The sequence below is a fragment of the Mesoplodon mirus genome (assembly GCF_964341445.2).
Source record: "Mesoplodon mirus genome assembly, chromosome: 7".
Classification (NCBI taxonomy): Eukaryota; Metazoa; Chordata; class Mammalia; order Artiodactyla; family Ziphiidae; genus Mesoplodon; species Mesoplodon mirus.
Window position 1 is genome coordinate 123268591 of NC_138983.1, and position 11001 is coordinate 123279591.

General features: G+C 38.4%; 1 protein-coding gene across 1 annotated transcript; it reads right to left on the bottom strand.

Annotated features, from left to right (window-relative positions):
* Nucleotides 1–613: 613 nt before the first annotated feature.
* On the bottom strand, nt 614–3205 carry LOC309808955 (NXPE family member 4-like; the record flags this gene model as incomplete). The annotated part of the gene is given in 3 exon segments (XM_082629510.1): nt 614–1187; nt 1189–1384; nt 3192–3205. Coding segments are annotated over 3 exon segments (621 nt in total). The 3' UTR covers nt 614–776.
* Nucleotides 3206–11001: the final 7796 nt, after the last annotated feature.

Genomic DNA, 11001 nt, shown 5'->3' on the forward strand with positions numbered 1-11001 from the left:
ACTAGATCACAACTCAGGGAGTATGAAGGACTCCTCCAACCTGATATCTGAGAATATCTGAGAATACTTGATCTTGAGATCAATTGGAGATGACCAGTAGGAAGGAGTTGGATTGTTGGAAAGATGACTCAGGCTGCAGTGTGGACAATGGATTAGAGAGGGTAGGCTAGGCAGCAAGAAATCTGTGAAAAGTAATCTAGATGAGATGATGATGATCTGAACTCAGGTAAGAGCACTAGTCATGGAGAGAAATGGATAAATGCAAAAGATACTTAAGAGGTAGAATCTACAGAATATGATATGGGGGATGAAGAAGCATGGATATTATCATACATTTATCAAGGAATCCTTTTCTGGTGTAACATCTATTAACTAACACAGCAGAATACTTTTCCATTGAACATATTTTGTGAAACCTAGGTCTACAGTAAAAGATATGACTGAATCTGAGAATACCGGTCATCATGGAGAAGGACAGGCATATGTAATATAGTTCACCTTCGGCAGCCCTCATTTATTGAACATCTGAGTGAGAATGCCAACCCTGGTGGTAGGAGTCATGAACAGGGGGCTCAGGAAGATGCCGCATACCTGATCAGACCTTAAAGAGGCATCTGAGAGGGTCATGCTCAATATTAATAGAGGTAGGCAATGTAGCTCTGCCTGTGTGTACCTCTCAGGGTATCTAAAAGTATACTTAGCTGTGAAAAAAAGCTTCTTTCTTGACAGTAAGATAAGAAATTTCTCCATTTCTGGTGGTTATGTCAGTCAGGGCCTCACAGAGTATGTGTTGAGGTCAGAAAGTAGAATTCTTGGACACGAGTATCCAGGTTCTCACACAGTTCAGCACTTGAATTTAAAACCAGGGCACGATCAGTATTGACATGGGAGGTGCCACTGGCAAACTGGCCTGTGAAGATCACCCTGTCATAGCCTTGGTTCCTTGCCCTCCAGAGAGCCGACACCCCTTCACTGGGGAGGATGAGCAGGAGAGACAGAGACACCCGGCCCTCCCAGAACAGGGTGAAGCTGACAAGGTAGGTGCCATTGTTGAAGTCTGTCGCCTTTCCCGAAGCGCCTGCCTTCAGGGCTGGGGAGGACATCCTGGCCCTCAGGAGATCCCCGCCATATTCCTCCCTGCGTCCCAAGTGGTCCCTCACCTCCAGCAGGACGTCTAGCTGATCCCCCCCTGCAGTATGTGTCTTGAGGGCTGAGGAGGGTGGCTTTGCTGTGTGTGGCGCTGGTGGCGGAGCTCACGTGGGTGAAGGGTCTGGGTGGCATCAGCTGGTCTAGCTTCTCCATGATCCCCTTTATTCTCAGCTCAGTCTCTGTTGGTGACTTTAACAGGCTCGGTGATGTTTTAGGGTATGGGGACTTTGTGGAGCTGTTCCAGTGGCAGAGGGAAATGGGTAAGTTAGAGTGAACCAAACTGAAGGGGCAAGGAATGTGACATACTATGAAATGAACCTGTCCAAATAATTTTTACTTATTCTGTGTTTGAATATTTATTTACATATTATCATCAATTTTATTTAAACTCTGACAATTTTGAATAAAATGTATACTACACATTTATCTTTAACCTCAGTGTTTTTGATAATACCTGAACAGTTGTAGATAAATATATTAAATCCAAAATATAGAGCTCAGAGAATACTTATGAGTAATAAATTGATTCCAGTGCATTTACTCTTCCTTTTCTTATACATCTTATCACCAGTCATCATTACTTTCTGGTAGTTCTACTTATGTGTATCTTTTACCCTTATCTAATAGTCTTTTCTTCCCCAACTGTATTATAGTTCAAGTCATCATTGTTTATTTCCTGAATTGTAGAAGTCATCCCAAGGGTCAAAGCTTCAGTCCCACTTTCTCTCCAATTTTCTCCATTGTTGCTAAATCAGTCCTTCTTAAGCAAAATTCTCTTCACGTCCCTCCCTGCTTAAATCCCTTCAATGGCTTCTCATTACCCTGGGGGTAAAGTCTAATTTTAATATGGCTTTATGCTATGCCCTCTTTTTTTTTTTTTTTTTTGCGGTATGCGGGCCTCTCACTGTTGTGGCCTCTCCCACTGCGGAGCACAGGCTCCGGACGCGCAGGCTCAGCGGCCATGGCCCACAGGCCCAGCCGCTCCATGGGATCTTCCCGGACCAGGGCACGAACCCGTGGCCCCTGCATCGGCAGGTGGACTCTCAACCACTGCGCCACCAGGGAAGCCCTATGCCCTCTTTTTTAACTCTCTCGTTCCTGCCACTCCTTTTTTGCATTCTATTGATACATTTTAATGAGTAACTTTTTATTTTCTGGAGCTGACCTTCCTTTCCTTCAGCTCTCACTCTTTATTAATACACCTCTTCCAGGATGGCTGGCCACCTCCACATTTTCCCCCAAACCACCTAAATATCTGTTAACTTCTTACTGAAAAATCGTTAGAACCTTAGAGGTTCCTTTTTATCCTTTTAGCACTAGATCATGTTTTTATAGGTTCTCAAATTCAGTAATTTCCAAATCTTATTGATAGTCAGAGGTGCCTGCAAACTTTTCTAAAAATATGGATTCTCAAGCTGCAGCCCAGATCAGCTGAATCATAATCACTAAATGCCTTGCCCAAGAGTTTATGTTTTTCAAAAGCCTCACATGCAATCAAGTCAGGTAATTGTGAGAACAATGGTTATAGACTGGTGGCTGTCAACCCTTTTGTACTTTAGAACACACATAAAGCTTAAACAAAAAAATAGGTCCACTGCACCCCAGCCATAAAATCAATAAGACCCAGGTGGTTGGTACAAAGCAATAGAGTAAATCAAGAGGGACAAGAAACAAGAAAATGAGATATAATTAAAAATAAAAATTAACAGAACCCAAGTTCCTTTCAAGGTCAGGAATAAGACAAAAATGTTATCTACTTTAGAAGTCCTGAACAATAAAACAAAAGAAAACAAAACAAACAAACAAGTGTATGAGAATTGTAAGGGAAGAAACAAACTGTCTTATTTTTCATTTTTCTTTTCTTTTTTAATTTTATGTTTTGCAGATGTTGTTATTGTCCACCAAAAAACCCCACCAGAGTTAGCAAATTGTTAGCATTAACAGAGTCAGCAAGGAGCTGGATACAAAATAAACTTGTAAAGATAGCATTTATCTTTACCAGTAATAATCACCAGAAAATACAATAGAAGATAATCTCTGACCTCGTTGGAGGCATTTTGAAAACTCTTTTGAAGAACATTTTTAAAAGACCTTGAACGAAAAGCTTTAACATTTTTAAAAGTAGTAGAGCCTAATATTATAAATTTGTTAATTTTTACTCAAATAATTTAAAAATTCTATGTATTTATTTTTTTTAATTGAAGTATAGTTGATTTACAATATTGTGTCAGTTTCAGGTATACAGCAAAGTGATTAAGTTATAGCTATCTATCTACCTACATATTTCCAATTATTTTCCATTATAGGTTATCACAATGTATCAAATATTGTTTCCTATGGTATATAGTAAGTCTTTATTGCTTAGCTGTTTGATGTACAGTAGTCTGTATCTGTTAATCCCATACTCCTAATTTATACCTCCCCTGCCTCTTTTTCCCTTTTGGTAACCATAAGTTTGTTTTCTATGTCTGTGAGTCTGTTTCTGTTCTGTGTACAGATTCATTTGTATTATTTTTTAGATACCACATACAAGTGAGATCATAAATTTGTCTTTTTCTGACTTCACTAAGTATAATATTCTCTAGGTCCATCCATGTTGCTGCAAATGGCAATATTTCATTCTTTTTTATGGCTGAGTAATATTCCATATTATATACATATACCACCTCTTCTTAATCCAGTCATCTGTTGATGGGTACTTGGGTTGTTTCCATGTCTTGGCTATTGTAAATAGTGCTGCTGTGAACATTGAAGCGCATGTGTCTTTTCTAATTATAGTTTTCTCCAGATATATTCTCAGGAGTGGAGTTGCTGGATCATATGGTAGCTCTATAGTTAGCTTTTTAAGGAACCTCCATACTGTTTTCCATAGTGGCTATACCAATTTACATTCCCACCAACAGTGTAGGAGGGTTCCCTTTTCTCCACACCCTCTCCAGCATTTGTTATTTCTAGATTTTTTGATGATAGCCATTCCGATAGGTGTGAGGTGATATCTAATTGTGGTTTTGATTTGCATTTCTCTAATAATTAGTGACGTTGAGCATCTTTTCATGTGCCTGTTGGCCATCTGTATGTCTTCTTTGGAGAAATGTCTATTTAGGTGTTCTGCCCATTTTTTGGTTATGTCGTTTGTATTTTGATATTCAGTTGTATGAGCATTTGTGTATTTTAGAAATTAAGCCCTTGTCACTTGCATCGTTTGCAAGTATTTTCTCCCATTCTGTAGGTTTTCCTTTCATTTTGCTGATGGTTTTCTTTGCTGTGCAAAACCTTGTATGTTTGATTAGGTCCCATTTGTTTATTTTTGCTTTTATTTCTATTGCCTTGGGAGACTGACCTAAGAAAACATTGCTATGGCTTATATCAAAGAATGTTTTGCCTATGTTCTCATCTAGGAGTTTTATGGCATCATGTCTTATATTTAAGTCTTTAAGCCATTTTGAGTTTATTTTTGTTTATGGTGTGAGGAAGTGTTTTAACTTCATTGATTTACATGTGGCTGTATAGCTTTCCCAACAATAGTTGTTGAAGAGACTGTCTTTTCTCCATTGTATATTCTAGCCTCTTTGTTGAAGATTAATTGACCACAGGTGTGTAGATTTATTTCTGGGCTCTCTATTCTGTTCCATTGATCTATATGATGTTTTTATACTAATACCACATTGTTTCTTTTTATTTTGGCCATCCTCACAAAATGTATTTATTTATTTATTTTCTTATTAGCCATCCATTTTATACACATCAGTGTATACATGTCAATCCCAATCGCCCAATTCATCACACCCCCCACCCCCCGCTGCTTTCCCCCTTGATGTCCATACGTTTGTTCTCTACTTCTGTGTCTCAATTTCTGCTCTGCAAACCAGTTCATCTGTACCATTTTCTAGGTTCCACATATATGCGTTAATATACGATATTTGTTTTTCTCTTTCTGACTTACTCCACTCTGTATGACAGTCTCTAGATACATCCATGTCTCTACAAATGACCCTATTTTGTTCCTTTTATGGCTGAGTAATATTCCATTGTATATATGTACCACATCTTCTTTATCCATTCGTCTCTCAATGGGCATTTAGGTTGCTTCCATGACCTGACTATTGTAAATAGTGCTGCAATGAACATTGGGGTGCATGTGTCTTTTTGAATTATGTTTTTTTCTGGATTTATGCCCAGTAGTGGGATTGCTGGGTCATATGGTAATTCTATTTTTAGTTCTTTAAGGAACCTCCATACTGTTCTCCATAGTGGCTGTATCAATTTACATTCCCACCAACAGTGCAAGAGGGTTCCCTTTTCTCCACAGCCTCTCCAGCATTTGTTGTTTGTAGATTTTCTGATGATACCCATTCTAAGTGGTGTGAGGTGATACCTCATTGTAGTTTTGATTTGCATTTCTCTAATAATTAGTGATGTTGAGCAGCTTTTCATGTGCTTCTTGGCCATCTGTATGTCTTGTTTGGAGAAATGTCTATTTAGGTCTTCTTCCCATTTTTTGATTGGGTTGTTTGTTTTTTTTTAATATTGAGCTGCATGAGTGGTTTATATATTTTGGAGATTAATCCTTTGTCTGTTGATTCATTTGCAAATATTTTTTCCCATTCTGACAGTTGTCTTTTCATCTTGTTTGTAGTTTACTTTGTTTTGCAAAAGCTTTTAAGTTTCATTAGGTCCCATTTGTTTATTTTTGTTTTTATTTCCATTACTCTAGGAGGTGGATCAAAAAAGATCTTGCTGTGATTTATGTCAAAGAGTGTTCTTCCTATGTTTTCCTCTAAGAGTTTTATGGTGTCCAGTGTTACATTTAGGTCCCTAATCAATTTTGAGTTTATTTTTGTGTATAGTGTTAGGGAGTGTTCTAATTTCATTCTTTTACATTTGCTGTTCATTTTTCCCAGCACCACTTATTGAAGAGACTGTCTTTTCTCCATTGTATATCCTTGCATCCTTTGTCATAGATTAGTTGACCATATGTGTGTGGGTTTATCTCTGGGCTTTCTGTCCTGTTTTTGTGCCAGTACCATATTGTCCTGATTACTGTAGCTTTGTAGTATAGTCTGAAGTCAGGGAGCCTGATTCCTCCAGCTCCATTTTTCTCCCTCAAGACTGCTTTAGCTATTCAGGGTCTTTTGTGTCTCCATACAAATTAAAAATTTTTTTGTTCTAGTTCTGTAAAAAATGCCATTGGTAATTTGATAGGGATTGCATTGAATCTGTAGATTGCTTAGGGTAGTATAGTCATTTTCACAATATTGATTCTTCCAATCCAAGAACATGGTATATCTCTCCATTTGTTGGTATCATCTTTAATTTCTTTCAACAGTGTCTTGTAGTTTTCTGCATAAAGGTCTTTTGTCTCCCTAGGTAGGGTTTATTCCTAGGTATTTTATTCTTTTTGTTGCAATGGTGATTGGGATTGTTTCCTTAATTTCTCTTTCAGATTTTTCATCATTAGTGTATAGGAATGCAAGAGATTTCAGTGCATTAATTTTGTATCCTGCAACTTTACCAAATTCAATGATTAGCTCTAATAGTTTTCTGGTGGCATCTTTAGGATTCTCTATGTAGACCTTAGACCTGTATTGCTGTAAACTTCCCTCTTAGAAGTACTTTTGCTGCATCCATAGATTTTGGAAAGTTGTGTTTTTATTTTCATTTGTCTTGAGGTATTTTCTGATTTCCATTTTGATTCCTTCACTGACCCATGGGTTTTTTAGTAGCATTTTGTTCAGTCACCCCATGTTGTGTTTTCTCCATTTTTCTTCCTGTAGTTAATTTCTAGTTTCATGCTACTGTGATTGCAAAAAATGCTTGATATAACTTCTGTCCTCCAGAGTTTGTTGAGACTTGTTTTGTGACCTACCATGTGATCTGTCACGGAGAATGTTCCATGTGGTCTTGAAAAGAATGTGTATTCTGCTATTTTTTGATGGAAAGCCTTGTAGATGTGTATTGACTCCAATGGTCTAATGTGTCATTTAAGACTGCTGTTACCTTACTGATTTTCTGTTTGGATGGTCTAATTGGGGGTATTAAAGTCCCCTGCTATTATGCTATTATTGTCAATTTCTCCATTGTGTCTGTTAATATTTGCTTTATATATTTAGGTGGTCCATGTTAGGTTCATGTATATTAATAAGTGTTACATCTTCTTCTTGTATTCATCCCTTTATCATTACATAATTCCCTTCTTTGTCTTTTTATATAGTCTTTGTTTTTAAAGTATTTTTTGTGATACGAGTATTGCTATACCTGCTTTCTTTTTGTTTCCATTTGCATGAAATATCTTTCCCTATCCTCTTGCTTTTAGGCTGTGTGTGTCTTTAGCTCTGAAGTAAGTCTCTTGCAAGCAGCATATGCGTGAGTCTTGGTTTTTTGTTTTTTGTTGTTGTTTTTTTTTAAATTGGCCACCCTAGGTCTGTTGATTGGAACATTTAGCCCATTGAGGTTCTTTGTTTTTTTTTTTAAGATTTAATTTTATTTATTTTGGGCTGTGTTAGGTCTTCATTGCTGCACGCGGGCTTTCTCTAGTTGTGGCGAGTGGAGTTCTCATTGTGGTGGCTTCTCTTGTTGCAGAGCATGGGCTCTAGGCATACGGGCTTCAGTAGTTGTGGTGTGCAGGCTCAGTAGTTGTGGCTCATGGGCTCTAGAGCACAGACTCAGTAGTTGGGGTGCACAGGCTTAGTTGCTCCACAGCATGTGGGATCTTCCCGGACCAGGGCTCGAACCCATGTCCTCTGCATTGGCAGGCAGATTCTTAACCACTGAACCATCAGGGAAGTCCCTCCATTGACATTTAACATGATTATTGTAAGGTATGTACTTAGTGCTATATTGTTAATTCTTTTCTGGTTTTTCTTGTAATTCTTTTCTGTTCTTTTCTTCATGTTTTAGTTTATTCTCCTGTGGTTTGATGATTTTCTTTAGTGGTATCCTTGTGTTCCTTTCTGTCTAGTTTTTACATAACTATTATAGGTTTTTGGTTTGTGTTTACCATGGGGTTTAATATATATTAACCTATAACTATATCTTTTAAACTGGTAGTCATTTATGTTCAGACATATTCTATAAGATCTACAATTTTTACTCCCCCACCCATGTTTTGTGTTTTTGATGCCATATTTTATATCTTCATGTTTATCCCTTAACTCTTTATTTTAGTTATAGTTGATTTTACAAATTTTTGTCTTTTAATCTTTGTACTAACTTAAGTAATTGATCCACAGACTTTACTATATATCTGCCTTTCCTAGTGGGATTTTTCTTTTCCTATAGATTTTTTTTTGGACTGTATTAGTGAGATTTTACTTAAAGCATTTTGAAATTTTTTGTGAGGGGGCTTGAAGATGGCAGAGATAATGTTTTACAAAAGAATTTTTCCCCCATTATTTTTCTCCTGGGGAGAAACTAGCATCTTTTCAGATGGGCTCTTCCTCTTCTATCCTTGACTTAAATGTCCTTGGTGCTATAGATTCTTACTTCTAGTTGTAGCCTTTTCTTTTCCACTTAGAGACGACCCTTTAACATTTCTCTTAAGGTAGATTTAATATCAATGAACTCTTTTAGTTTTTGCTTGTCTGAGAAGTTCTTTATCTCTCCTTCAATTCTAAATAATAATATTCCTGGGTAAAGTATCCTAGATTTCAGATTTTTCCCTTTCAGCACTTTGAATATGTCATGACACTCTCTTTTGGCGTGCAATGTTTCTGCAGAAAAATCAGCTGATTTTGTATGTGACTGTTTGTTTTTCTCTTGTTACTTTTAGAATTCTTCTATTTCTTACTTTTGCCATTTTAATTATATGTTGTGTTCTGAGTTTGTTTGGGTTCATCTTGTTTGAGACCCTCTGTGCTTCCTGTACCTGGATATCTGTTTCCTTCTTCATGTTTGGGAAATTTTCAGCCATAATTTCATCAAATGCATTTTGATCCTTTTCTCTCTCTCTTCTCCTTCTGGGCCCCTTACAGTACCAGTGTTGGTGTTCTTGATGTGGCACAGGTCCCTTAAACTGTTCTCATTTTCTTAATTCTTTCTTCTCTTTGTTGTTCTGATTAGGTGATTTCCATAATTCTGTCTTCCAGATCACTTATGCATCTTCTGTATGAGGTAGTCGGCTGTTAATTCTTTCCAATGTGTTTTTCATTTCAGTTACTGTACTCTTCAGGTCTGACTGGTTCTTTTTTTATATTTTCCAATTCCTTGTTAAAATTCTCACTGTGTTCACCTATTCTTTTCCCTAATTCTGTTAGTGTTCTTATTACTAATTCTTTGAACTCCTTATCTGGTAAATTATTTCTGTTTCATTAGTGGGTTTTTTTTTAAAGGGGTTTTCTCTTGTTCTTTCATTTGAAACAAATTCCTCTGTCTTCTTATTTTGCTTAGTTTCTCTATGAAATTAGGTAAAATATTACCTGTTTTGATCTTGAACCAGTATCCTTATGTAGAAGCATCCTTACACAGTCTGTGTGTTCCCAGTGGCTTTGTTTGGAGAGCTGGATCTGGTATAAGCATGAATCATGTCTTCCTCCAGGGCATGCTGGCAGCTATCGCCTTGGTAGGAGGTGGGGCTGGAGATTGAAGGACTAGAGCTGGAGCTAGGTGTGAGCCTGGGTTTCTCCTCTTCTCAGTTGCCACCACCTCCCTATTGGGGGTTGGGTCTGTTCCCTAGTTACTAGAGCAGATGCCTTTAGGTTTGGGTCTGAGGTGGCTCCATTCCCTCTAACTGTGTGCTCTCACCACTCTCAGCAGCAACATTCTTGCCCTAGAGGTGAGCTATGCTGGAGCAAGAGGGGCTATTGTGGGTACTTGGTGTGGGTAGAGGCATGAGCTGTGGTAGTCCTGGCCTCAGTCAGAGTTCCAGACCACTTCCTATGTGCTGCCTCCACAAGTGTCAGCAATGGCCACTCTTGCCCCATTCAGATGCCATTCTGGGTCTGAGACAGCTCTGTCCCTCACAACTGCACACTCCCCTCAGCCACTACAGCTGCTGCTCTAGTGTGGAGCTTTGCCATGGGGCAAGAGTGGCTAGAGCAGGCGCACGACTCAGGCTGGGGCTTGTACTGGGGTGGTTGTGGGAAACTGGCCAGAGTCCTGGGCAGTTTCAGTCAGCTTCCTCCACCTTGTTTTGGGAGTAAGCAAGTGTGTGTGTGCTCTTCATGAGCAGAGTCTAGGTTTCTTACAGCCCTCTTGTTTGTCCCACTGATTTTCAAACCAGCTAAGGGGACTCATCTTCCTGGTGTCAAACCCCCAGGTTTGGGTTACCCAATATGTGGCTCTACCTTAGATCCTTAGATCCTCAGGGAGGATCTCTGAGCTTGTGTAATCCCCCTCCTCATCTTTGTCCCCTACCAGGGGTGCTGGTCCTGACCTGATTACTTCTCTTCCCTTCCTACCCAACTCTGTGTGGATCTTTCTTACAGCCTTGGTTGTACAAGAGTCTTTCTGCCAGTCTCCAGTTTGTTTTCAGTGAGAATTTTTCCACATGTAGATGTATTTTTGATGTGTTGGGGGGAGGTGAGCTCCACATCCTCCTACTCTGCCATCTTGATCTCCCCCTGATTGGAATTCTTAACCCTTAGAGTCCTTAAGTCCAAGTGGAAACTAAGAAGTTAGCAATTGTGGACTGTTGGTTACGCTAGCATTCTGTTGATTGCCAAATTTATAAATACATTTAATAATTTCTGGATGTATATTCTTCCTTATAGTAAAATTTTCAATGCCTCAAAAAACATGTTTACTAATAAACCCAAATATCTTTAGTTGCTCTGTAAAAGGAAGCCAAAAGTGGTTAAACGTATGTTCAGTAATTAATGTTTCAGTATTTTTTCTTAGTTGAAAATGATCTAGCTA